The sequence below is a fragment of the Poecilia reticulata genome, chromosome 3 (genome assembly GCF_904066995.2).
Source record: "Poecilia reticulata chromosome 3, P_reticulata-male-v2, whole genome shotgun sequence".
Taxonomy (NCBI): Eukaryota; Metazoa; Chordata; class Actinopteri; order Cyprinodontiformes; family Poeciliidae; genus Poecilia; species Poecilia reticulata.
The window spans coordinates 12,205,059-12,232,405 of record NC_088832.1 but is presented as its reverse complement, the minus strand read 5'-3'; the positions used below and the strand labels follow the sequence as shown (position 1 = coordinate 12,232,405).

The following is a 27,347-nucleotide window of genomic DNA, read 5'->3' as shown; positions in this document are numbered from 1 at the left end:
ACCATGTTTATTTTTCACAAGTGTTTCAAAGTGACTGCTTTGGTGTGTGCTTGCATGGTAATTGGCTCCTATACTCTGGTTTTCTACCTCAGTGATTACAAGCCAGGGAAGCTGTTAAACAGACCCAGGCATCCTGTCAGCTCAGGAAACTAATGGGCTTGGAGTCTTTTTGAAGCAGCAGATTTTTTTACACGTGTGCAAACACAAAGTAGATGCAAAAAGTCTAGAAACTGTTGTAGCAAAGCTGACTGCAATAAAAAGAGGCAAAGCTGTTTAAAGACAGACTTTGTCGCGTCTGTATCTATAACTAGTATTTGTGCCGTCGCTTCGCTCCCTTCTTCCCCTGATTCCTCTGGGATTCTCATTCTTCTGGACTCGACTTTTTCAAAGGCTTCCTACTTACTTGCATTCTCCAAGTCTTTTTTTTTTTGCCTCTGCTCCTCCCATCTTTCCTGCTCAAACATTCATAGAGGTGCGGCAGCACTGACTATTACAGTTTTATCCCGAGCGCACAGTCAGACAAGGAGCTCTGATGGGACTCCTGGTGCCACTGGTCACTGTTTTGGCTCTGGTCCAGGTTTCAGGTAGGTATGTCTTGAAGCTGAGGTTGTGTTGGGTGCTGAGGAAAGCTGTGTGTTCAGGCACTGACGGCGAAACCCTGTCTTTCAGTGTTTGGAGACACAGGATGCAGAAGGTTTAAGAATCTGGACAACGGACAGACATTTTTCAGGTATGGTGGACTCATGGTGATCTTCCGCTGTCATCCGGGATACAAGCTCCATGGACACAAAACCAACAGCTGCGTGTCTGGACACTGGTCTCGAGAGCTCCCGGTTTGTGTTGGTAACATGTTTCATTTTCTCCTAATCTCCAAGATTGAGTGATTTTATTCTCTCTATAGATTAGCTGTTTAATTTAAAGTACTGGGGGGAGAACAAGGGTAGTCAGAACCTGGATTTTTTTAAAAAAATATTTTATTAAAAGAAAAACTAATTTCTTAAAAAAAAAAATACCCACCCTGGTTAGGTTCAGGTTGCTCCCATCCAGGCTCGGTCAACCACGGGACAAGCAGGATGAACGAGGATGGTTCCTGGGCAGAGTTCAGCTGTAATAGAGGCTTTCGCTTACACGGCCCTTTAATGATATACTGCAAGGGCCACACCTGGAACAGCACAAAGCCAGTCTGCAAAGGTGAAGGTGGAAACATCTGTGTTTTTCTATCTTAAGACCTCACGTTGTTATATTATTAAACTTGCGACATTTGTCTTTTTGTTTCAGAGGCAGACATTATGAGCTCAGTTTTGCTCAATAGTCTCTACGACTTGAACGCGCTCCAGAAACTCCAGATTTCTGCGGCTTTAAAAAATCAACACCTCCACTTCAAAGCTGTCAGTAGTGGGGCTTCCAAAGAAGCACGCCTCGGATTCGACCGTTTGCCTTACGCGCCGTTCAAAATGTTAAAGGGTGAGAGATATGATCTAACAAACCCAAGAGGCGACCTCATCATTGAGCAGGGTCAGTTTCCCAGCGATGGGACAGAGACAACCCAAGGAACCAGAAGGTTTGGCTCCGTGGCGCAGACTTCACATGATTCAGCGAGAAATTTGGATGAAGCCACACAAACATTTTCCTCAGAAGATCATTTTCCTTCCACTGTCCGGTCTGCTCATCAAACCGAGCGTTCAGCATATGAGCCGCGTCTTTCAACCACACCTGCACCAGCTGGGCCCGCAGTTACTGCAGCACCTGCAGGTGGAGATCTTCACCGCTCCACAACTTCTTCCTTGGCTTCATCCTCCTCCTGTCCCAGTTCCACTCAGTCCAGCACGAAAACACAGATCTCGGATGACGTCACCCTTCTTTCACACATCTCCAACTCAACTGACCTGAGATCCACCTGGAGGGAATTTCACAACTTCACACAGTCCAGCACTGCAAAGCCAGTTGTGCATTTTCGAACTATGTGCCCATACCCACCTGTGCCTCTTCACGGGACGTTTTACTTCCGCAATCTAGAGAACCCAGGCCCCAGTGAGTTTAAGTATTACATCCAGTACGCCTGTTACAGTGGGTATTCTCTGGCTCATGGAGACGTAAGCAGCTACTGCCAGCCTGGAGGCGGCTGGAGCGGAGTCACTCCTGTCTGTCAGGGTAGGTGGTCGGATTTGCTTTTTTGTTTTTGCTTTTTTTTTTTTGATTACTTGACTGCTTTCTCGTGCAACTTATCTTTCTTCTTAATTTTAGAGGACATCATTCTAGGAGGTTTGGCTCAGTGGTGCAACATGATTCAGCAGGAAATTTGGATAAAGTTACACAAATGTTTTCCTCATGAAATTGTTTTTCCTCCACTTTACAGTCTGCTAATCAAACAGACTTTTATCTAGTTTACAACATTTAGCGTGAGTTTTTTAGTTCAAATTTAGAAGCATGTAAAATCGAAATGTTTTCATTCCGTTTTTTCAGTGTAGCTCATTGAATGCATATTTATGTTACTTTTTACAACTATTTAGGCAGAATTACCACCTTTTCATAGAATTTTATTATGTAGCAATAATAACAATATGTTTAGGGTTCAAAGTTTTTTCATAATGAAAGAAAATTGTCTTGGTATGACCAAAAGTCTTAAAAATCACATTCAAGCAGATTTTTTTTCCCATATCCATCACAATGTTTAACCTCATCATCTGCCGTCTTGATTGATTGTTTAGAATTTGCAGATTACCGTGTAAGAAAGCTGCTCAGTTTGTGTAGCCTTGCCTTGAGATGAGTCCTTCGCAGATATTTCCATAATGAAATCGTTAACTTGAGCAGCCAAATCTAATACTGCTGACAACGTTCTGGGTTGTTGTATCAATAATTGAGACCTGAGGTGAACTTTACCAACTAGTTTGATGATTTAACCTGTTGATGAGTCCTGTCAGCTCTTGTGGAGTTGCACCTCACGCCATGCTTAAAGACAATTTTCCCTCATGTTAGTAATCTGTTCAACGAGTGATCACCTCCTCTTTTTTTCGAGTTGACACCTTGTTCAGTTAACAATGAGCTCTGCTCTCACTCCTCAAACTACAACCAGAACTCTAATGAGACACAAAGCAGAGCCTGGTGCCACTGCAGACCTGGTTTCACTCTGCTGGGTGACAGGCAGACCCGTCGAGCTTGAGCATATTGTTTTTCACACCTTATTTGTTTGTTTTTTTTGTTATTATTATTTTGCCAGGACTGTTTTGTAGCATTTATTCCTTGCTGGTTCTTCCTAAGGCATGTTCCTGCAAAACAGAACATTTAGGATGTTTGATGTGTCAAAGTTCACAGAATAAACCAGCTGAGCTGAGAGATTTATGAGATCACTGCAGCACTTATAGACACCTGGTAGTTTATACACATACCTGCTCCCTGACAACCTGTCATTATTATTTGTTCATTTTGGTCCTCTGCACTGTGAGAAAGAGAGGAAAAACCCCAAAACATGGACAGAGTTGAAGCTGGAGAAATGTTGGCCTATCTTCCAGCAGAGGCTCTTCTCCTCTGCGCGTGTCTCTGTTTCCTGTCTGAGGGACAGGATGCAGGAAAACATCTGGGTTATGGTTTGCTCATTAGAAGCCATCACAGCGGGCCGACATAGAGAGGCACCAGTGAAGTTTTAGAATACAACCTGTCTTTTTTTTTTTTGCGCCTCAATTTCTTTCCCCTGCAGTCTGCGTAGTTGTCTCAGAGGCTCCGACCAGCTTGTCCAACGTGTCGACTGGAAGAGTGCGCGTGTAAATACTTCATTAATGCTTGAACTCTGCACCGAGCGTTGATGTGACCCGTTCCTCTGGATGCAGATCTGGACGAGTGCGCAGAGGGGCAGCATCAGTGTCAGCAGAGTTGCATCAACACATTTGGCTCCTTCAGGTGCGGCTGTCATGTCGGGTACCAACCAACTACGGACCAGGCCTCCTGCGTCGGTGCGCCGATGACTGCGTGTCCTTCCACATTCGTGTTTGTGTGAGTTTCCTCTTGTAAACAGACGACTATCTTTCTCCACATCTTTCCAGATGTCGACGAGTGCCTGCTGCCGGCAGCGGCCACAGGTTGTGTGTTTGGCTGCGTTAACACTCCTGGGAGCTTCCTCTGCTCTTGTCCAGATGGCTTCAGCCGGCTGAGAGCAGATGGCCGCTGCCAAGGTGAGAAAGCATTTACTTAATATTAAACTGAGCTGTGGCGCCTTATGGTTGAGTGCTGTGAAAAACAGACTCCTTCTGTTTTTTGTTTTTTCTTAATCACATTTCAGTGTTTTCGATTATCATACTACTTTTAAAATAACCTGACCTTGTAATTGCCGTCAGTCTAGGGGAAATTTGGCCAACTTTCTGCATATAAATGTTTTCATTCAGTTACTTTGGGTTTTTTTTTTTTTTTTTTGGATATCCTTGCTCCCTTCATAAATCTAATCATCAATGTTAAAACTTCACTTTGAATTTGGTCTGAAACATTTAAGTGTGACAAAAAGCAAAATGGTTCTAAATGTTCTTATTTAACCCAGACATAGATGAATGTGCGGTTAATGACGGACTTGGACCCTGCAAGCTGCTGTGTCACAACTTACCAGGATCCTACAGATGCTCCTGCTCTTCTGGCTACATCTTAGCAGGAGACGGACACAGCTGCTTTGCAGAGTGTCCACCTGGATACAGGAAGAAACCACTTACACGGCCAGAGAATTCAACCGGACAAAATCCAAAGCTGGAGTGTGCAGGTAGGGATGAAATGATACACTCAGTGGGTCAGTTCAGTTTTTTTCTAATTTGGGGGTACGTTTCTCTGTTGGCAGATATAAATGAATGCCTGGAGAATATGTGTGAATGGCAGTGCATCAATCTGCCCGGCTCCCACCGCTGCATCTGCCCCCGAGGATACACACTGCACAGAGACGGGCGACACTGCGAAGGTTAGTGTCGTTACAAAGTGTGGATACAATTGAACCATTAAACCAAAACCAACTAAGTCACTTTTTTTTCCGACATTGCACAAATTAGGCAACTAGAGTTGCAACGATGCAGGAATTAGTACAGAAGTAACTTCATGGGTACACAGTAAGTATTTTTGTTTGTTTCATTGAGATTTTTTTCTGTTTCCGTTCTCCAGATATTAATGAGTGCAACCAGAAGAACGGAGGCTGCTCTCATTTGTGTTTGAACAGAAGTGGAGGTTACAAGTGTTCGTGTCCGGCCTCCCATCGTATGTCTTCCTTCAGCTGGAAGAAATGTTTGCTTAAGACAACAGCGCCCTCTGCTGGCTAAGCTCTTCATCTCCTCTGCAAGACATCAGGCTTTTGTTCAACACTGACAACTTGGTATTTTTTATATTTTATTGAACACTTATTGATTGCTGGTTCCTGGTCCTTTGCCTTTGTTTTGCCTGTAACTTTTCAACTTTTTCAGGCAATAGGATAGGATAAATATTCTCTATTTTATCGTTCAATACTTACCCAGACCTAACTCATATCCTCAATTTCATCAGTGGCACTGTTAGTGTAGACCTACAAAAATGCTGTATATGTATGTGGAATTAATAGTTTTAAAGAAAAAAATATGACATCTTAACATGTTAATACAAAACACTAAAAGTTGATCAGTTTTAGAAAAACAGGTATTTACGAACAAAGAATTCTCAAATGTGTATATATATGGGAAAATGTTGACTTTAGCTGTAGTGTAAATAGCCTAGAGAGGCTAAAAAACAGTTCTGAAGTTTCAGTCCATTTACCATCCGCACAGACAGACAGAATGAATCCACACCAAACAGCGGTGAGGAGCTGGGAGGTTTCCTGAAGTCTTTCACACATCCATATTGGACAACACATCATCTTTTTATAAAATTGATAAATATACTATGCTGTAACTACGCTGCTCCTAATGTGATTTTTACTGCACCAACTTTAACATCACACCTCAGAAAGAGAAACGTCTCATCTAGTCATTTTTCACGTTGCACTGACTCATCTCTCCTCTCGCCAGCTTCTCGCCTTTTCTTTTTCCTCGCGCTGCAGGTGGTATGGAATAGGACGTTCAGAGCGTAGGCAACGAGAGGAATCCAGGTTGTAAAAGTGTTTATTTCAGAAAGAGCGCACCATGATCTGAACCTTTCTGTTGTTGGACACAGTTGAAGGTGCACGCAGTCGGCGCAGACGTCAAGTCTGCTGTTTTGTTAATGCAAATGAGAAAGTTGTTATTATCTGCAGTCATTAGCAAAACTATTATTTATTTTTTCTTTAAATAAATATCCAAAGGATTATGTAAGGACTAGCAATAGACTATTCCTAAAAATAATACCACAAGAGTAGTTGTTCTCACTGTAAACAAATGAACAAACCGCCAACATGCTGGATAAATATGGGGTGACATTCATATCCAGACACACCGATAAATATATTTTTTTTTAATAAAAAGGTTCTCTTTTAAAGAAAACCAAAGTTATTTATTTCCATCATTCTAAGTCGGTCTTATTTATAGTAAGACAATAAAATTCAAAAACTTAAGTATAAATAAAACAAAAGTAATTAATGGAAATAAATGATTGATTTGGGGGAAGTGAGTAGTTTGGACAATGATCACAGTATTTTATGAGGAATTACAAATCAGTTCAGTAGTCTAAAGTTTCCACTTAAATTAAAAGGATTTAAATAAATTATTATATGACCTAAAACCACACCCTGTTACAAATTTGTCATTTAAATAGCTTAAAATGCAATGCAACAGCAATCCCAATGCAGACAAACAAGGATAATTTGTGAGCTGCCAACGCTGCCATCAGTACACCAGAGCTACTGCTTACTGAATAATTAACACCAACAAAATCCACACGAGTTACAAATTAGAAGCTCTGCTTAACCCTTCTGCTACCAGACAGGCTTTATTCAGCTGCCTGGAGTCGGTTTCTTCACTGCATCAGGCAGCTGGAACTTGGCAGGAAGTCTTGGACGTAAGTGACGACCGCCTTGGAGAGATAAGTCATGGTGCCATAGCTGCCACTAGGGGCGCTGTCGTAGAAGAAGTTGCAAATTCCAGTAGCTGGGTCCTTCTCCAGGAAATAATCACTGGCGCTGAGCGATTTCTGGAGATTTGAAATTAGATGGATTAAGCTAAGGTGAACCCGTAAGCGTTTGTCATAATCTATCTTTAGTACAGGACTGTGAAAAGCAATTCCCCTCCCAAATAGGCGAGTTCACTTTTTGTTTCTTTTACTTTTTCAGGTAATCCACACATCAGCTAAATTTTATTATCAAAGATTACCTGAAAAAATACTGAACACTGTTTCTATTTGTGGAAAAAAAAACTGGTTCACTGCAGTCCCAGAGCCTAAGAAATGGTTCTGTAACCCTTTCAAGACTGATAATCTTTAATTGAAAGTCATTATCTTTGTCTGATATTAAACATATTTGGTAAACTGAAACATTTAGGTGACAAAAAGCAAAAACAAAAGAAATTTCCAACGGTTTTCCATTAGCCCCGTGAGCCGTACCTGGTCATTTAGGAATAGATCGTTGGCCAAATGCAGAATGCGCTCCACATGGATAATTCCACCGATGCTGTACACGTCCACATCAGCCACCAGACCCAGAACCATCACAGTCTCCACAAGCAGCTGCCTGTACTCCGGCTGCGGGACGTGGTTCAGGACAGACTCCACTTGCACTGCAAACTTGATCTCTCCTGCTGTCATCTGCACAAGAAGACTTCAGGTCACACATCCATGGACATGAGCGCACACCGAGGCCCAAATTCCAGAGCTGGCATTAGCATGCTACCTCTCTTGTGGTGGACGAGGGCAGCACGTATCCATCAATGGACAGGCCGTGGCACTTCTGCAGAATCTTCCAGACTTTCTGGTAGAAACCCATTGGCACCCTGTTGATTGCTCCGTCGAGCCGCCGTCTCCTCAGCCACTGGCCCTGCCTCTCCTCCCAGTGCAGCTGCCCGTCTCCGGGGCCATGTCCCACTGGGGACAGGATTCCACTGGGGGTGGAGGGGCTGCTGCAACGCTGCAGGACCAGCACACCACTATTCTTACTTTCAAGCTTATTTGAGCCCATTAAACAAGTCAGAAGCAACTGCAGTTTTTCCCACAACACTGGGCTAATGTAAGAGCTCCTTGACCCGTTTGTGATTGGTGGAGATAGGCTCTGTGTAATAAAGAGATTAGTAGCACACACACACACAGGTTTGTTGTATTCTCTGTCTCACACAAATAGTTGTTTTAATTTATGCAACAGTTCATGCAGTCACTCATGCAAAACAGGTCACTTAAAAAAATATTTAAGTCAGGACTGGCATTATCACAAGTTCTAGTTTTGTAAATAATTGCGTACGCACAAGCTGAAATAAGTTACACATAATGTGTTATCTTTGTGTGGCTGCAGCAGATTGTTTTGTCTCTGATTAATAAGCAAAATGAACAGGAGCTACCACTTTAACATAGATGTACAGACGAGTTCCCTTAGAGCTTTTGTGCATTTATTATGGTGCACAAATCAATCTGATGCCCATTACTAATATGTATTCTTTAGATTGTTCAAATATTTAAGAAGTGCTCTTGAAGGAGTATGTGCCTTTGGACTTTTACATTTTATATTTGTCTTTAAAACTTTGGTTCTTACAAACTGTCTTTTTTGTTTCCTTACCAACTAAGGGTTTGTTTTAAGTAAACAATTTCTTACTATTGATGGAAAAGTACTAGTTCCACTCTAACAGCACATTTGTCCCATAATATAAGTGAAACAATCAGCCAGTGGAACTACTACTTGTTTTAAACCAATATTAAGGAATTACTGACTTAAAGCAAGCTCCTATATCTTGGCAAAAAGTTACCTGTAAATTAGTTTAGTCAAATTTCAAATGTGCTAAGATGTTTGCACTAGAAACTAGACAAAATGCTTGGTCCGATTTTGTGTTTTTGCAGTGTTAGTTCAATAAAACATGTTACCTCTAGCCCACGACAACTTGACATAATGCCATTCTCAACCTTTACTGTGGGCAAGTCGTCACACAGAGGAGGTGTCTAAATTAAGGATGGAATCATCAAGTATTTGTTGCGTAGTACATTATGACCCTGAGAGGGATGAAGCAAGCCAGTGTGAAGCAGTTGAAATGAAATGGTTTACCGTGGAGCGAGGGGAAGTTACATTGCTACTCAAGGAAAGACCGCCACTGAAGATCTACATGTGGAACATGGACAGAGGGCAGATGGAGATGGTTCGCATGAATCTCATGATGCAGACTTATACACGGTAAAGCATAGACACAAAAAAAAGACACGCTAAAAGAAGAAGAAATACAAGGGCAGACGACCCCAAAGCAGCTTAATCAATCATGGCTTAAGTTGGTTAAAGAGATTGTAAAGTTGCAGACATATATGCTGGTCTTCTACAAAAAAAACACACACAAAAAACACTGCAGATGGATGCATAGCAATATTTTCCTGCTGAGTCGTCATGAGGAGAGTCACTCCAGTTATGGAGGCCACTGTGGTACACAAAATGTTAATAGGCAGCGAGTGATTGGTGGACAGAACTGAACCGGCGGCTTGATTTTTTATTTTAGATCGAGGTTAGAAACACATGCTAGAAATTATCAAAGATAACCCACACTGAGAGGTCGAGAGCCATCCAGCTGCAATTAAAAGCAAGAACAATGTTAAACAGAGAGAGAGGAAGAGACAGACAGACAGACAATCTTCTTTTCCCACTCACATGTTTTATTTCGCTCTTTAACTTGTGAATCCCTGTGCGTTCAGTCTTTGTGGCTCCTGTGTGGCCCAGTTCATGAATAGAGATCGCAGGACTGGTAGCCGTGGACTGGATTGGACGCACTGAAAAACACGTAAAAGACAAAAGGATGAAAATATAGTTCCCTCTAAATGTGATACTGATATTATTCTGTGGTCAGAACCACAGTGACAACAAAATATGTAAAAGCACCTGCAAACTAACTCATACTCATAAGAATCATTGGGTTATCCTTAATGAGGATCGATTAGATTATTCCATACTCCAAAATTGCTTGCGTCCATATGATTCAAAGCCCTTCTACATTTTCACTAATCAGAATCAGTCAGAGGCGATGGCTGAGTACAAGTACAAAGGTGAGCAGCTTGTGAATACTTACATTTTACAGCTTTAAGTTAGTGTCTTTTTTTAATTCACCAACTCAACTAATCAAGTAACATCTAAAATTTCACTAGTGTGATTTATTGATGTAATACAAACAATACGAGCAAATTTGAATCACCTCAATGCAGAGATGCAGACTGAAATCACTCCTTTACAGCATCAAAAGTCTTTCAATAGAGAGAAAGTGGAAGAAACTAACATAATTTGATTATAGCTAAAGAAAAAAAAAGAGAGGTAAAAACTCACTGCTTCTCTCAACCCCAAACTCTTTGCCACTGAGGATGTGATGCAGCAGGTTCTTCATATCGAACGGACTCAGACTCATCAAACTCTCAGACGCCTCCTCTCCTACAAAACCATCGCAAAGCGTTCACAGTTTGCTCCCCCGCTTGTGTCAATCTGTTCACGTGTGTTTTTGACTCCTCCCCTCCCTCCCTCCCCCACACCTGAACAGTGCAGGCTGCGAGCCAGTTCAGTGGCCATCACTTGCATGATGAGTCCGATCCTGAGGCGGAGCATGTCGCCGAAAAGAGCGGGCTGGGAGCGAACGTACATGGCTAAATAAACCATGATTTCCTTTAACAGAAACACAAACGGGTCACAGGCGGACAGGGAGCATCCTTTATGATCCTGACAGAGGTTTAAAATATGACAGCGTTACCTGAGTGAGAACAGCTATGCTGATATCCTGACCACTGGCTTCATATATCAGAGTGTTTAACTCCTCCGGGGGAAGTGGCCTGGGAAAAACAGGGACATTCGTGTTGCTGGTAAAGGCTTTAGTGAAGGAGAAAAAGCTCTGCAACTCATGAACATCTTACATGGTGATCACTCTTTCTCTTGGTTCAGGAGGAAGACCGACAGTCAGCTGCTTGTGATGAGAAATCAGATCTGTGCAGGCCTGAGAGAAACACACAAAAAAGGAACAAAGTGATTAAAATAACCCGACACGTGCAAGACAACAATTCTCACAAGCAAATTACAGTGAACCTCACAGTGAGCCTTGCTGTCCTCAAACCAGTTATTAATGCTATAAAATGTCAGACTGCAAGTTGAAATTAGAAGCAATAAAAGTTAAATTACTTCAAATTATATTTTTTGTCTTTTTTGTCTAATAGTTGAATGTTGGAGCTGGAATGTGATTTAAAAAAAGAGCCAATCAGAAATGATTTGATCTGATAACTGCACAGTTTTGTCAGTAGTAGTCATTGTGTTTCATTGCTGGAATATCAATAAATTTAAGTAAACCTAAATTCAGACTGACAAATGTGTCACACTTTGGCTTGGAGCTTGTCTGTGTTTTCTTCACAGCTCTGAGGTTTCCTCATTGACTAATTGCTGATTTTAATGGGAGATGAATTGATGTATTGTGCTAATTAGGAATCAAATTTTTGATCTGAGATCTAAGATATTTGGGATCACACTCAAAAACAAAGGTACTGATGCCTAAAACTAGTCAACCCAATGCTTGATGTGGTGAGTCATGCTGAAGGTGACATCATCATCATTTGTACTTTTAACAAAAACACATCAGGAAAGAGTCAGACAACATCAGTGCCTTTAAAAACACATTTCACACACTTATATCCAGACATTTCTGAACAGAACATTTTCTGCACTTTTCTCTACTTTTTAAGACTCATTTGGAACTTTAAAGGTTTTATCTGATTTGATTGACTGTTGCCATAAAAATAACCCGGACTTCTCACTGACCTCGGCGAGGACCTCCACTCTCTTGCGTAGTATTCCAGAGATGTACCTAATGAGCCCCCACTCTTTGCAGGCCCCCGCTTGCACATACAGCTCCTCGAGCAGCGAGCGCACGCTGACGCCGCCCTGTCCAGGTCCTGACAGCTCCACCACCCACTCCGCTCCTCTTTGTCAGAAAATAACAACAACAAAAAAAGTCACAGAGCAGAAAAATCAGGAGGAACATTTTAAGTATTTAAGCTATATGCAGAGTGTTGTCATATCTTTGCGTACTTCATAACGTAGAGAATGTAGAGAATGTCAGCCTGGTCCTGCAAAGTCGGACACTCCTTTATCTGATTCACCAGTGCTGCAAAGTCGGTGTTGCCCTGAGAGTCTCTTGGCAGATGTAGCTCAGAAATACTGCAGAGCTTCAGAAAGAACAAGAGTGTTAATTTTCCACCATCACAGCAGGAATGGACACACACACACACACACTGCTAAACACATATGCTGAGCATGCCTTGGGCTGCTCCGGCTGCTTTGCCTGCGGTCCAGGCTGAGGATGAGGAACTTCAAGGAGGTTCAGGGATCTCCGATGCTTGCTTGTGATTGGAGTCACAGGAAGATACATTGAGGTCTCTGAAATATAAATATGCACAATAAAACAGAATGGTGTTTCCAGAATGCTTGCACCTTCGCAGTGCCATGTCATTTTTTTCATCCTGCTAATGTTATATATTAAAGCTGCAACCACAAAAAACTACCACAATAACAACTAACAAATCAGAATAACCACCAACCTGCAAAGTTTTTACTGTTTTGCATCTTAGATTTTTTTGTTTCCATTACTGAGAAAACTTTAAGCTAAACTCCTGAAAGGGATAATGGGTTTTGAAAACATTTACTGTGTCTACTTGATCAATAATAAAGTAGATTATTGCTGAATACTTTTTTTATTGTTGACAATTGTAAATATTGACATCTAATGCTCAAATAGACTTGCACGTTTTGCACATTTCTTTTAATTCACCAACTCAGTTCCTTGGATTGAAGAAAATGTTGCCTTTACTGTACAGCATTTTATTCTTTATTCTGTTTTAATTTATTTATTTCATTTATATTATATCTATGTGTGAGTCTATTTGCTGTTATTGTCAGTCACTATGCTGCTGTTGCACGGAAACGTCTCCATTGTGGGAAAGTAAAGGACATTTTCGCTCTATTCTGAACTCACTGGGCATTTTCAAGCCTTGGACCTGAGCCATAAAGGACAGGATGTCCCTGGTGGTGTGCTCAGGGCTGAAGATGTGGTGCTGCCCCCTCTGGATGGGAGGTAGATAGGACTTGGTGGTAGTGCTGTGAAGGAGCTGTGTGATGTACTGGTCAAATGTGTCCTTGGAGCCCACTGTTTAAAACAAAATGCTTCCAATTAATATTTAATAAGGTAAATTAAAGTGTGACGGTGGAAATGCAGTGTTGCTAACTTACGATCAGGTGTGTTATATTCAGCTCTGTATTCGTCGTTATCTTCGTCGTCTACGTCGTCAAATAAACTATCGTCAGGGTCTTCGTCCAGGAAGGTGAGGCGGGTGTAGAACGACGTAGTCTGTACGCTGGACAGATCTGACATCTGCACTCTGTGGTGTCATACATAGAAGAGCTGTTCTATTTACATGAACGTGTGTGTGGCTTCAGTACTGCATACCGGAGGAAACAAACCTTGCTCCGGCAAAATAGCCATCCTCCAGCTTCCTGAGCGTGGACAAGATACACGGATCTATTGCATCTCCATCCTCGACTGGTTGGGAAAAGTAAAGTGAACTGAAATTACTTTGCAGCGTAATTTCATTTTACACACTTCTGTGAGATTCACCACGTTGTCCCTTTAAATATTTCCAATCTCGAAACACATTTTACCATTAGACAAAAATAACCACAGTTCTTAAAATTATGATTTTATGTATTAAAAGAACTGGCTATGTCACCACGCCTTGGAGTAGTTAATGATATTCAACGTTACTTTCCAAACAATGTGGAACCATCATTAAAAAAGAAACTGCTTTTGGTATTTACTCAGATTATATTTGCCTGATATCAAAAATTTGTTTGACGATCAGATAGATAAAACATAAAATCAAGAATAAAAGAAATGTGCAACGTCGCAAATACTTTTCCAGCTTCTATAAAAACAGATCAAATGAAATCAACAAGACTAGCATAAAATTAACTTTTACTTTTAACAAGTGATTTCATTTAATTTTAAAATGAGACGAATTCATCAGGCCAACTTAGAAATCAACACCAGTAAAAAAAAACAGATCAATAACAGGTTTCATTGATCCAGTCCATAAAGTTACATTAAAACAAGAAAAAAATCATGACACAAACCTAACCGATACGAATCCTACGTCAATCATGCACAAACGTTGTTTTTTTGTGTTTAATTTGTGTAAAAACACGCATAAAGTCTGGGATTTGGAATGATAAAACCCTATTATTCACTATGTGCAACCCAAAAATGACTTGTTCTTAATATAAATGAGGACAAAAGAAGCAGCACAACATGTAGGAAGTGAAGTTTTCTCCAGTATTGGCTGTAGAGAATTCATACCCAGCATGCTGCGTGTGATAGGGAAGGTGAGCGTGGGCCGTCCCGTCATCCTCCAGCACGATGACAGATAGGCCAGCTCGGTTCGTAACATCTCAACAATCATCTGGTTGTCCAGCGCCAGGTAGAAATGATGCTGATCTAAAAACTGATCAGTGGAGACCGAAAAGAAGAAACACAACAATTCAAAATATTACAATCATCATGTCTATCTTTTTCATCTGAGATTTTCTGTTGCGGTCACGGATGTGTCGTCTTCCCAGCCAGATGCCATTTCACCTGAGGGGTGAAGATGTAGGAACGATTCCTGATCTCGTAGAACTTGGACGTTCCCAGAACTCCGATGTGTCTGTACGGCCTTCCGCTCAAATTCAGCTTCCTGCAGTTTCCTGAGGAAAAGGCACCACTTGTTGCTTTTGTTCCACACACACACAGACACGCAGATCTCAAAGTTTAAGAAAAACAAAAAACAAAGTGTGTGATTACCCAGCCTGACATAGATGTGGCTCAGGATGCGAGCAGGCATGACTCTTATAGGCATGACCTCTGATATGGTCTGCACCGTAACGCCAGCATCTCTTAGCAACTCCTTGATCTCCTCTGACTCTGCTAGCACACAGACTACAGCAAACCAAAAGATAAACAGGTTTTTGATATTTTTGATATCGTGTGTAGTCAACTCTCTTTGAACCAACCGGTTTTGTTTCAAAATATGTAAATAAATACATATCCCACAGCAGGTAATTTACTAATTACCAACCTTGTACCACAACGTCAGGTTTGAAGTTTGTAGAGAATCTCCTGTTGAGAGGATCTATCTCTCCTGGTGCAAGAAAGCCCTTCCAAGGAAAAAAAGAAATTGAAAAAAGTAGCCTTCCTGTATGTTTATATTTAGAGAACTGAATTGTTTGTTTTATTTTTTTTTGTCCTTTTAGAATTTGCAACAAACACTTGCAAAACACCATATAAAAGTGATTTATTATATCTTGTCAGCAGTTACCTCAGCCAGAAGACATCCCACAATGTAGAGGGATTGTCCCCACATGTGTGGAAGCTGTCCCATGGCCATCCTGTCCACAGAGTGAGGATTGCTGTATTCCTCCTCCACCTGAAACAGTTGTCAAAATCTTTGATTAATAAACTTCTCCAGCAGGTGAAGCTGGAGATGAGCAAACAGTGACAAAGCATTTAATGGTGTCTCTTAGTAAAAAATATAGATACCTTATCAAGTGGCACAGCGTAAAGTTCAGGCAGGAGTTTGATGCCATGTTTCCCTCTGATTAAAACGCCTTCCAGCGCCTCCCGGTACTCCTGCACCTGTGTGCAAAGCGTGGAGTTATTTAGTAACACAGCAGCACCATCTGAACTCATTTACACTGAAGACATCACTGTGTCTCTGAAGCCAGACGATTAACTCTACAGAAAATGTTTGTATATTGAAGGAGAGAGTTCTGAGGAAAAGCATTATTTAAGTTTCTATAACTAGTAGTGTTTTCTAGTTTCTAATTTACTTTAATACATCTGAAAAAAGTATGTGTGAAGCACATAATTTTTTTTAACAAAGCTACAAATGGCACAACTAGAAACACTACTAAAAGATCTGAACATTTTTAGAAGACACTTTATAAGTTGCACTTTTTTTGCTTTTTTTCCCAGATGGTCATGGTCTTTGAAATAGTTTACCCATGACAGAGACCCTCTGATTTTGTTTTTTTTTTTCCTACCTGCACGTGATCTCCAGTAAAGATGCCGTCGAGGATGAGATACGTCCAGAACACCGGCCACTCACATTCGATGTTCTCAAACAACTTGAGCTCTGCAGGATCGTAGTGCAGTCGAGATGGATCCTAGCAACACAATGACCAGAATCTTGATTTTTCCATCCAGTTCAGACTTTTAATACAAGAATGGCCTTAATGTTAAAAAAATATCCCTTCTTATGGATTTTTTTATATACCAATATGCACCCTGTCAATTAAAGAATTTAGATATTTCACAAAAAGAATGTGAAACCTCTTTAGGACAGTGATATCCATCCCTGATGAAGCGGCAGCAGCCATAGCGACCCTGAAATTAGACCAGACAGTGGAAAGTTTAGCCTGACTCCACGAAGACAGGGCATGCGTTTCATTTGCCTCTGCTTGGACTTGCACCTGCAGCTTGCTGATGATTTCCGACTTGGTGATGGCCACCAGGTCGGCATCCTCCACGGCAAAAGCAGGGAATGAAATAACGGACAGAAGGCCGGCATCTATCTCCTTGGAAGTTGAGGCTCTTGGTAGCATGGAGCAGAGGATGGCCTGAGGGAAAACACACGTAGAGAAGCTGAGGGCGTGAACAAAGGTCCGAACTGCCTCTAGGATGTCTGGAAGTGAGCTCGGCGGTACCTGACAGTGCTCCACCTCGTCTGGTAGAACATGAATGACCGACTTCGGCCCTCCGTGAGCCCCGAACAGATCCAGCTCGTCGATGGCCTCCAGAGCTGCCTGAAAACATCAGCCCGACTGTAAATGCTGGCACCGCATTGCTTAAAGACAGTGGAAGGAGAACATGGCGCTCCTGTACCTTGGCCATTCCTACAGAGCTGCCGTTGAGCTCAGGGATGCCCTGGTTGGTCTTATCACCTCGCTCCCACATCCCATAATCCTGCAGGAATCAGACACTCACTATAACACCTCCTGTGTAACATGTTTTATCCTGATTATTAAGCATGTAGTGGATAAAAATGATAAAATGCTGCTTTTCTCTTTTTTTAAGAAGCTTCAAACAATGCTGAGCCAAAGTCTCAAGTCAGAGCTTATTTAACCAAATTAAGTTTCCCAAAAGCAAAGGATGTCAGCAACCCTTGGAAGTGGTCTTTATCTATAGTTCTCTAGCCTTTTTATACCTGAATCATTTATAACTCACGATTAAGCGGCTAAGGAAGCAAACAAATAGTCCTACACATGGTCAGAACTGTGAGTGACAGAACCAAATAAAAGCCTGAGGAGTATTGATTAAATTGATATAAAATACAAAAGATATCAGGACTGCTTTCATGTTAACTTATTCAAATTCAATCCAAAATTGAATTTTCCAAAGGGAAATGAAATGTTGTAACTCATTTAACTAAGGAGTTATTGTAGATGGTGATGGATCTGGACAGGAAAGATCTCCTGTAGCGGTCTGTATTACACCCAATCAGAAGAAGCCTCTGATTGAAGACACCCTTTTTTTCTCTCTCCCTCTTTAATTTCCCCTCCTAATTTGAATCTGATGCTTACCGCCACTTTGTAAGCTGCCTCAATGTAGAAAACTAAGTTCTGGATAAAAGCTACTTCATCAAGGTTGGAGATTATTTTGAGACCTGTATAACAAAACAAAGAAAACGAATTAAACGAAAACTGTGTTGCCTTGATGATTTATGCAGGAAATGCTTTAATCGGTATGAGATCCACCTGAGGCTGTCATCTGTGCCAGCATTAGCAGGTAAATGGAGGTGGCGTCCACCTGCAGATGGCCCCACTGGTCGTCCCTGACCACTGTGCTGCAGGTGGCTGTGTTGTATTTGGCATGCAAGCAATCCTTTGTACTCTGGGTGTGTTTGAACTTCTCCACCTTATCCACCTGAAAACACGTAACAACAGAGACTAGGTTGGGGGTAAGTGAAACCTAACAGAAACATCACAACCAAAGGAACCCGAAAGAAAATTAAAGAAATTTGATTTTCCGTTTGCACACTTGATGATTGTTTTAAAACTATTTTTGGGATCTGTAAATATCCTTCTTTTAAGATGACCAAGTAGTGGAGCAATGATGAGACCAATGTGTCTTGAATGAGCATCTACAGTAACCAAAGTGGTTACCATGGAGACTCTGGAAGCAGGTTTTGTGGGGAGAGTTTCCGTCAAACCAGTCAAACCTGATGCATAAAGCAAGTCCTCTTTCTGCTTGGGGGTAAAGGATTTGATTTTTTGATAGCCTCCTATATTAACACATTTTCAACATAGATTTTAAATTAATATAAAAGGCCAAATAAAAAAACTTGATACTTGTTTCATTATGTGGTTGTAAACAAATCACATAACAAACTTTATGATGCACTTTCTTTGGCAATATTTTGACCTCACTGCACAGATAAGTCCAGAATTAATCATATCCCTAGTAGATTCAGATTTAAAATAATTTTCAGTCAGAAGAAGCTTGTTGATCAGAAATGAAACAGACATCTCTCAAATCATAGTAAAATGATGTAAAAGGAGTATAAATTTTCAAAATATTGCTTATAATTTACAATTTCTGAAAGAAAAAAAATGTTTTTGCAAAGAAATGTAAAATGGCACCAGGATGCCGATTAGTGACGATCCTTCCACCACCAAAAATAATAACATACGGAGCTGCAGCGTCTCACCTGTCTCATCATGCACTGCAGAAGGCCCTGCATCAGCTTCACCACGCTCTGCCAAATAACAAGATAAGTACAGATACAACTGTAAATCTTTAACACTTTTACATTCTAGCTAATTTAAGTGTTGAAGAAAGATAAGCATAAAGCAATTCTGCCTTATAATTTGAAACTTTATGCACCAGATATTTAATAACTTTGTTGTAAGATTTGTAAGCTATTCAGCATGTCATGTATTTTTTTGTTGTTGTTGTCATTTTTATTAAATGGATTTAGTTCAAGTGAAAATGCAAGATCCACCAGTTTTCTAGTGTTTGCTGTTTCAGACTCTGTCACTCTTCCGTGAAAAAGGCTTTTCTTTTGGTGTACCTGCTCCAGTTCGTAGGCCTTGGCTTTGTCTTCATCGCGGTCGGCGTTCTTGCGATAAGCCATGCCCAGCCCCCACACAGCCAGGACGCTGTACACGTTATCCCTCACCCAGGCATCCTTCTTCTGGATGCTGGCAGGGAGAAGTCCAGTCACTGGGTTCTGAGGGAGGAAGAGTCCAGCTTACAGTCAACAAGTACGCTGAGTGTGTGCAATTAATACGTGCAAAATATACAAGGTTACAGCTGTTTCATTTCCACACTGATATATTTTTAAAAATAATTCCTAGTCCGCTTTAAGATCTTCCTTATTACTGTGAAATTGCTATTGTTTTAAGCCAATTAAACACAAAAGTTCACTTAAAATGGTGAACTTTTGGTGAAATGGTGAAAATGGAGAGCTTTATGGTGGATATTTTAGAGAGGGAGGGAGGGAGGGAGGGAGGAAGGAAGGAAGGAAGGAAAAGAGGGAGGGAGGAAGGAAAGAAAGGAGGGAGGGAGGGAGGGAGGGAGGGAGGGAGGGAGGGAGGAAGGAAGGAAGGAAGGAAGGAAGGAAGGAAGGAAGGAAGGAAGGAAGGAAGGAAGGAAGGAAGGAAGGAAGGAAGGAAGGAAGGAAGGAAGGAAGGAAGGAAGGAAGGAAGGAAGGAAGGAAGGAAGGAAGGAAGGAAGGAAGGAAGGAAGGAAGGAAGGAAGGAAGGAAGGAAGGAAGGAAGGAAGGAAGGAACCACAGACTGGATTAATAGAATGCAGCTATCCAGTATTTTCTTTTTCTCGTACTTATCCAGATCTGTAAAACACTTCAGCCTGTACTTTTTCTTAATTTCTACTAGAGAAAGAAGTTCCTTTTTTTTTTTCACGGAGCAACAATGCACGCACACACAAACACAAAGCGATTACATACAAACACGACAAGAGACCAACAACAAGGCCGAGTCAACACTGTCAACATTTCCAGCTAAAAATGATGCCACTAGCACTAACTGCTTCAGAAAACACTGCCAGCACAGCTCAAACTTATCGATACACTCATGACTTTTCTCAGTTTCAAAATCCTTCCTTATCTTTTGTTTTTAGTTGATGTTTTTTCATGAGAGTGATTGAATCAGTCATTGATCCATTTGCTGCAGACGGCAAGAGAACACACAATCTCAACTTTTGCCTAAGTCCAAGTACTTTCAAGGAAAACAGAGATAAAGAGACGCAAAAGTAAAGAAAAGTCTGAAAATAGGCATTACAGTGAAAAATTAGCAGCTGAAAATGTTATAAAAGTTTTTTTTATTTTTTTTTCTACTTTAAACCAAACTGTACTTTACTAACCCTCAAACCTAATTCAATATATTTAAAAAAATAGATAAAATGTTAATGCTTTGTAAACATTCACCCAATAATCTTCTTCTTACTGGCCACTTTCTGCACAAGTATGCTAACCTATTCTTCCTAATTTACAGCTAAGTCTGTATTTTTTCTTATTAACAGACAGCATAACTGAACATCAATAAAAGACAAACGAAGTGTCCCTTTAATATAGGAGAATGCACAGTTCCTTTTACCTTGATTACAATAACCCACTAGTTTACACACAGTAGCTTCAGCCTTTTTCAGGCCAACCTGTTTTTAAGCTAACACCTTGTTGTTGACCCTGTTTTCTGTCAGCCGTGGACCCTCAGGGTCCCAGCTTCACTCCGCCAGTTTTTGACAGTGTCAGTGTGAACTCTGTTAGTTAGATAAAGGTGCATCGCTTCCCAGGCCTCAGCTGATTCCCAGAACTGAACTTTGTTCCCATGTTGTTTATTTCTCAGTGCAGCTGCTGTGGATGAACTTTAGCCTTTGTAGGCAGCAAAACATCTACATATCTACAGTATTCCTGCACGGAGCAGGGGGAATATTTGGTTACAAAGGCAGAAAATGAGAGAACCATTTCAAACAGCCAACCAGAAGAGCGTCAAGCAGAAAGTTGGAAAATATATTATCTGCCAACATTTGCACGAGTTTGCCTTGTTTTTTTTTAAAGATATTGTTTTCTTAGGGTCTTGTTAGTGTTGTTTTTTTTTGTTTGTTTTTACCCTACTACATTTTGAAGTTATGCATTTTACTTAGAGTTTCATCAAAAGTGCATTGTGGATGTTGTCAATTATTCATGTTTATATTTGTATTTAGTTTAACAAAAAAAGGCGTGCTGCAGAAATGCACCAATCAGGTGTGTACTGGTTGATACTCAACTTCCAGGATTTGTTACATTTTGGACCTATTGAGCGTAATTTTACCACTTCCAATTTTTCTTTCAAGTGCTAAGCAAAAGAAAATAATGATTTTGTATTGATGCATTTAAAAATCTAAGAAAAAAATATATTTCCAATTTTTCTGTTTGTGATGTGCCAATCACCAAACAGAGGCGATCAAGGGAAAATTGTCAGATACCAACTGACTTTTTTATATCTAAAATAAGTTTAATATATATATATATTGTCCCACTAGTCCACAGAAATATGTAATACAGAAATAGTCCAAGAACAAGAAAAAAGAAGAGGACAGACTTCATATAGATAATTTGCTTCATAAAATGTACTTTTTGACATTAATCATCCCAGTTGTAAAATGTAATAACTGATATTACTATTACAAACTTCAACTTGCGTTCAGATATTTCTAAACTAGTCCAACCTGGTTACCCAACATTAAGCATGTAACAAGTGGATTAAACAGTCAGCCTGGGGATTCACAGGTTATTAAGGACATTTTGGAAAGCACTGCAGTAATTTTGTTTTGCATTAATGAAATACTGCAGTTTTCCAGTATTTCATTGAAATGATTTCCTTCACTGGACAACTACATGTGTCTGAACCCACCTGATGACACAGGATAGTCTCCTGGACCAGCCTGGCATATCCGTCCAGCCTCACTCCTGAATTACTGCGGCTCCTCATCTTCACGGATAACTGCGCAAAGTGTTTTCCGTAGACTCCTAAGGCTTCAGCATTTTTATTTATTTTTTTATCTCACCGTTAAATAGGATAAAAGTAACAGTTAAATTTAGCTTCGTGGCTAAGATAAGTTTCTACGCAACCACTCCATCTTTCCTGTCCTGCAGAACATGTCTGACCTCCGCAGAGGCTACTCACGCTGCTAAAAAGCTGGCTAGCATTGTAGCATCCAGACGACTAATACACAGCTCCTAACTCCGGGTTCACTGTCCGTATTCACGTCCAGGAATTCAGCCGTCGCGGGAAAAAGTTGTTGCTTTGGCGTGTCGGAGCTTGTGGATGACTCTGAGTGAGTCAGGCGGCGTATGCCTGTACATCCATTCTGTACATTGTGTTCTGGATTTGTCACAGTCTACCGACAGAGGGCGCCAGACTCTTATACTGTTGATGCTGCTGTATGTGAGCAGCATAACAATAAGCCTGTGATGTGTCGAGGGCCAAAAGTGTCACCGTGTATAAATCAATCGTTCTTGCTAAATTAATATTCATACATGTGCTGGTTTAAATAAAAATTATAATGAATGCATTTAAAAAAATAACGAAATAAGCTACATGCATATGCTGAATTAAATAGAAAATGTAATGATTAAATCAAATTAAAATTAAACGTCAATATTTAAATAAGAACTTATACATGCATTAATTTTGGTTAATGTGTCTTAATTAAATGATCACACATACAAATATTTTATTTTTTATCAATATCTTTGTTGAAGGACAATACTGAAACTTGACACTACAGTTTAGTGTAAAGATAATTGATTAATAATTCAGCAAATAGGACAGGACCAAAATTCCTTCACGGAGATGTCAAAGACTGCCATAGTTGCCAACAGTGAAACAGTTAATTATTTACTTTACAGAGAAAGAAATAATTCACTACCTGATTGGTTATAATAATTTTTTCCCTTCATAAATGAAACCATTATTTGAAAACTGTATTTGCTTAAATTTGTCTGGTGATCTCAAATATCTGAGTGTGACAAAAAAGCAAAATCATTGAAATTGGTGAAGTGGAAAGCATTATTTTATGACACTTCATATGCTGTTATGTGTATCTTCAGTGATCCACTTTTTACAATGCGAAATAAACCATGTGCAACTTCCATGTGCAGCAAATTACATTCAAATGTAGCCCTCGCCTAAAAGTTTAGGAACTGAAAGTAATTTAGAAATAATAAAAGATAATGCACTCCAATAATACACTTATGAGAGTTGTGTTTGAAATCCCTACTTCAGTTGCTTAATCTGGAGCCCTAGTCACATTTAATCATATCTTAATCGCATTAGAAACGCAACCTGTTGTTTGAGTTTTTAGTAATTCGTTTTAAAAAAATGTATTTGTAGTTTAAGAGTAACGTCTATTTCTTGTATAATTACCTTTTACCTTCATAATTGTTCTCTCAAAGTATTTCTCCTAGTTTTAGTTATAAATGCTATCGTTACTAAACAAAGAGAAGCGAAATTAAGTACACAGTAAACTTTCAGCCACAGCAATCAGTAGTTATTCTCAGTTCCACATTAACGTAATAACTAACGGAACCTCAGAACCAATCAAATTGTAGAGCCGTGACTTTTCCAGCCAATCACGGCGTAGCTGGTGTGTCAACAGTATCCGCTAGGCAGTTTAGCATCAGGCTGGACGGGAAGCTAAGCTATAGGAACCTCTGTCGTGTTGTTTTGATTATGTGTTGAGCTTTAGTTTTCTGAAGCTGCAGCCGGTCAAGTATCTAACTGGAAGGTCAATTCCAATGGTAACGAATCTTGTCTTTGCCGTGTTGTTTGTGCTGTAACTAGATAAACGTCACAGGAGGGGGGCGCAAATGTCACGTAACGTGGTGTTGATTTTAAAATCAGGCAATTAAGCGACATTAGCTGATGCGAGCCAATAAAACGTAACGCAAAAGCCCCCAAGGCGAACGATGTACAAGATGCGATTGGAATTTGATAAAATGTTAGTGTCATATTATTATTGTTAACATCTCATTCATTTCCTGCAACTAGCACATTTTAACTTATTGCGTTAAATGAGTTTTTCTGTCACATTAATGTTTTTCATTCATTTTATGCTAAATATTGTTGTGGTTTGTGGGTTTAAACCTAAAATAATAATTCCAAAAATCCCCCCATCCACCATTCGGTTTCATTTGCCTCAATGTCTCTCACCCATTATGATTCATGCTTGTCTCACCCATGGATCTTCCCCCCTCAGATGCAGTTCATGCTGCTGTTCAGCCGGCAGGGGAAGCTGAGGCTTCAGAAATGGTATGTCCCTCTGTCTGACAAGGAGAGGAAGAAGATCTCCAGGGATCTGGTCCAGACCATACTAGCCAGGAAGCCTAAGATGTGCAGCTTCCTGGAATGGAGAGACCTCAAGATTGTGTACAAAAGGTAGATGATGTAAAAAAAACAAACAACTTTTTTTACATAACAGGTCCCAACTGTTGTTACGATTTAGTATGAAAAGTAATATTTTTATAGCTATAAACCTTAACGCCAGTGTCTTCTAATTCAGTCTGTAAGGTAAACTAAAGCGCTTTCACTAAACAAAAGTGCTGTATTGTCATTTTATACAGGGACTACCTGGACACGCTTTTATAATTTCAATCTAGTCTATTGTGTTTCAATATATTCTGTTTTCACATTTTGAATATGCAAAACCTTTAAATATTGTAAATCAGTTCTTTGGATTGAGCAAAAATTACTCTAACATTGACACATTCTTTTAAGCTGTGGAGAAAATAAAAGGCTAACTAAATCTTTTCCAAATGTCACTGTTGCATTTCCTGCCTTCATTGTTTTTTTTTTTTTTTCTAGATATGCCAGTCTGTATTTCTGCTGTGCTGTCGAGGATCAAGACAATGAGCTGATCACTCTGGAAATCATTCACAGATATGTGGAGCTACTGGACAAATATTTTGGCAGTGTGAGTCACACAAACACCATGATGAAAACATGTTACTGTAAGAAAAAGTCTCCTTTGCATCTTTTTTTAAATTATTATTTATCTCTGCCATGCCATTCCCACACAGGTGTGTGAGCTGGATATCATCTTCAACTTTGAGAAGGCCTACTTCATCCTGGATGAGTTCCTGCTGGGCGGAGAAGCTCAGGAAACCTCCAAGAAGAACGTGCTGAAGGCCATCGAGCAGGCCGACCTGCTGCAGGAGGTACGATCGCTATTTGAACGGGTCCAGTAACGTGGACATTCGAAGCAAAAGATGATTTAGCAAATTAGAAGTGCAAAATTGACTTCTAATAATAAAAGGTTTGCTTTGCTTTAAGGAAATCCCCATCATTAAAGTTTGTAACTAGAAATTCTTTCCACGAAGAAGAAACCTGTAGTCTTTACCTCGTAGAAATTCTTTGTGTATCTATTAAAAGAATTTCCCTGGGCAGCGAACCAAACAGAAGGGTCGCTGTGGCATGTTGACGCATTGCATTTTCCAATGTGCAGCCATCTGCACCTGCTGCCATCTGTTTATTCTAAGCCTTGAATTAAATCTCCCCCTCCTCCTCGACGCCCCGCCTGTTTGTGCTGGTGTCCGGCTACGGCCACTTCAAGCTGACAGACTCCCATCTCAGTGATTTTTATTTTTAGCAAAGCATGCGGCGCTATTGTTGTCGCGGCTCACTATGAAGGCCCGCATGGTTATTACTATTAATTACACTCACAGTAGTAATGCAGAAGATATGTTTTTGTTTCTCCCCTGCAGGAAGCCGAGGCACCGCGGAGCGTGTTGGAAGAAATCGGGCTGACATAGATTACGCTGCCGCCTCTCGCTGTGTCCCACAGATGCAGATCTGTCCACATCCACGTCTTTGTGTCCTTTCCTGTCCACAGTGTTGGTGTTGTATGTATATAATCGGCATCATTGTACTGTAACGATCATTCGGTGTGGTGCCAAATGTAGTGTTTTTGTGTCTCCGCTGTCCCGACTTCCTGTAAAGTATCCCATAGTGTTTCTCCCAACCTCTTAACTCAACAGAGAGTAAATGTAGCACTAACGTCACAACTCCAGCATGTTTAGATCCTCCGTTGATCACTGTTTGCAGAATTAGTAATTAAGACTTTAAGTGCTGCTGTTGCCTCTTGCATACTACAAACACCAGGAAGGTTAACGCCGCGCAAAGCTGTTCTTTAGGCATTTTCTGAATCCTCGGCTGTACAAATTTTTCGCCATTACAAAGTCCTGGTCTTTTCGGTTTTCGCTACAGCAAAGTAACTCAATTCAGCAAACTTTGGGGAGGGTGTGGTTTAAAATCATTTGACCACTACATGTGCAGTCTTGGTAATAAATCTTATTGCAAAATGCATTTGTTGGGTTTAAATGCTTGTCTCAAAGAACATGAGAAGTTTCCATTTTGTGCCTTTTTTTTTTTAGATAAAATGCAGACACTCCATTGGAAAGTATTCCTGTAGTATGAGGCATTCAACTTAAGTCAGTATTCCAGTACCCTTTGTACCTGGGTAGATCACAGCATCAGTATTGTTTTGTGTTCATTTGGACTTTTCGCAGATATGAACTGTTTACATATGTTGAACTTTGTGGTCTTTGATTTTGCTGCGGCTCGCTAAGCTTTCTGTTCTCTGTATTGCTGTTTTCATCATGTGTGGATCATAGCTCCTTTCTGAAAGGGTTCAAGTGAAATATGTTACATTTTTGAGATCAATCTTCACAGGGTCTCTTCTCCAAGTCTACAGGACAGGATAGTGACTTAAAAAAAAAAAAAACAGCTTCATAACCACTGATAAAAGGTTTGGCTCATTCTTCGACTCACCTGTGACCAAAGAACACTGTGTTTAACCTTAATGGTGTCTAAAAGGGAATGCCAGAAAAAAGGGACTTGTGGGCACTATTTGATTACAGATGACTGTATTTTATATTCCTATCTCACAACTATGTAAACTTTGTGGAATAGTAATTGTGAGCATACGAGATGCAAAGATATCCAAACAGGTGTTAAATGCAGAAGAACAAGATGGATGCTCATCTTAGGCGATGCGCGTTTCTTTTCTGCAATCTCGACCCCATTATTGAACAAAACCATCTTTGATTTGAGCTGAATGACTTGTTTTATATTTAACACTGCCAACAGTTTTTCTTAAATCTGAAACAATAAATGTATTCAAGGACAACCCATTGATGTTTTTTGTTTCTACTGA

At 40.3% G+C, this 27,347-nt stretch overlaps 3 protein-coding genes across 7 annotated transcripts; 2 read left to right on the top strand and 1 right to left on the bottom strand.

Moving 5' to 3' along the window:
- Nucleotides 1-86: 86 nt before the first annotated feature.
- On the top strand, nucleotides 87-5,886 carry LOC103462038 (P-selectin). Of its 2 annotated transcripts, XM_008404522.3 has the most exons (9): nucleotides 87-584; nucleotides 670-843; nucleotides 1,027-1,191; nucleotides 1,279-2,151; nucleotides 3,825-3,947; nucleotides 4,038-4,166; nucleotides 4,526-4,738; nucleotides 4,814-4,930; nucleotides 5,128-5,886. In XM_008404522.3, exons 1-9 carry the CDS (start codon nucleotides 533-535, stop codon nucleotides 5,280-5,282), a joined length of 2,001 nt encoding a protein of 666 aa, XP_008402744.1. In that variant the 5' UTR covers nucleotides 87-532; the 3' UTR covers nucleotides 5,283-5,886. The 2 variants fall into 2 exon arrangements, with proteins under 2 accessions (XP_008402744.1, XP_081461220.1); XM_081605094.1 differs by having other exon boundaries at nucleotides 4,526-4,930.
- A 188-nt stretch (nucleotides 5,887-6,074) lies between these two features.
- On the bottom strand, nucleotides 6,075-22,536 carry phka2 (phosphorylase kinase, alpha 2 (liver)). 4 transcript variants are annotated; one of them, XM_008404518.3, is made up of 32 exons: nucleotides 22,046-22,536; nucleotides 19,204-19,362; nucleotides 18,841-18,888; nucleotides 17,888-18,056; nucleotides 17,714-17,796; nucleotides 17,016-17,096; nucleotides 16,838-16,936; nucleotides 16,604-16,750; nucleotides 16,464-16,517; nucleotides 16,175-16,297; nucleotides 15,672-15,767; nucleotides 15,451-15,558; nucleotides 15,211-15,289; nucleotides 14,937-15,071; nucleotides 14,730-14,839; nucleotides 14,454-14,598; nucleotides 13,562-13,640; nucleotides 13,331-13,479; nucleotides 13,077-13,247; nucleotides 12,363-12,481; nucleotides 12,134-12,270; nucleotides 11,864-12,026; nucleotides 10,972-11,051; nucleotides 10,812-10,890; nucleotides 10,597-10,726; nucleotides 10,397-10,498; nucleotides 9,731-9,849; nucleotides 9,627-9,650; nucleotides 9,143-9,196; nucleotides 7,790-8,023; nucleotides 7,504-7,704; nucleotides 6,075-7,095 (listed from the first exon to the last, which is right to left on the bottom strand). In XM_008404518.3, the coding sequence occupies exons 1-32, from the start codon at nucleotides 22,121-22,123 to the stop codon at nucleotides 6,922-6,924; spliced, it is 3,729 nt and encodes a 1,242-aa protein (XP_008402740.1). In that variant the 5' UTR covers nucleotides 22,124-22,536; the 3' UTR covers nucleotides 6,075-6,921. The 4 variants fall into 4 exon arrangements, with proteins under 4 accessions (XP_008402740.1, XP_008402742.1, XP_008402741.1 ...); XM_008404520.3 differs by lacking the exon at nucleotides 9,143-9,196; XM_008404519.3 differs by lacking the exon at nucleotides 9,627-9,650.
- Nucleotides 22,537-23,773: 1,237 nt separating this feature from the next.
- On the top strand, nucleotides 23,774-27,320 carry ap1s2 (adaptor related protein complex 1 subunit sigma 2). Its single transcript, XM_008404524.3, has 5 exons — nucleotides 23,774-23,934; nucleotides 24,393-24,571; nucleotides 24,998-25,106; nucleotides 25,213-25,350; nucleotides 25,897-27,320. The coding sequence occupies exons 1-5, from the start codon at nucleotides 23,932-23,934 to the stop codon at nucleotides 25,942-25,944; spliced, it is 477 nt and encodes a 158-aa protein (XP_008402746.1). The 5' UTR covers nucleotides 23,774-23,931; the 3' UTR covers nucleotides 25,945-27,320.
- The last annotated feature ends 27 nt before the right edge of the window (nucleotides 27,321-27,347 follow it).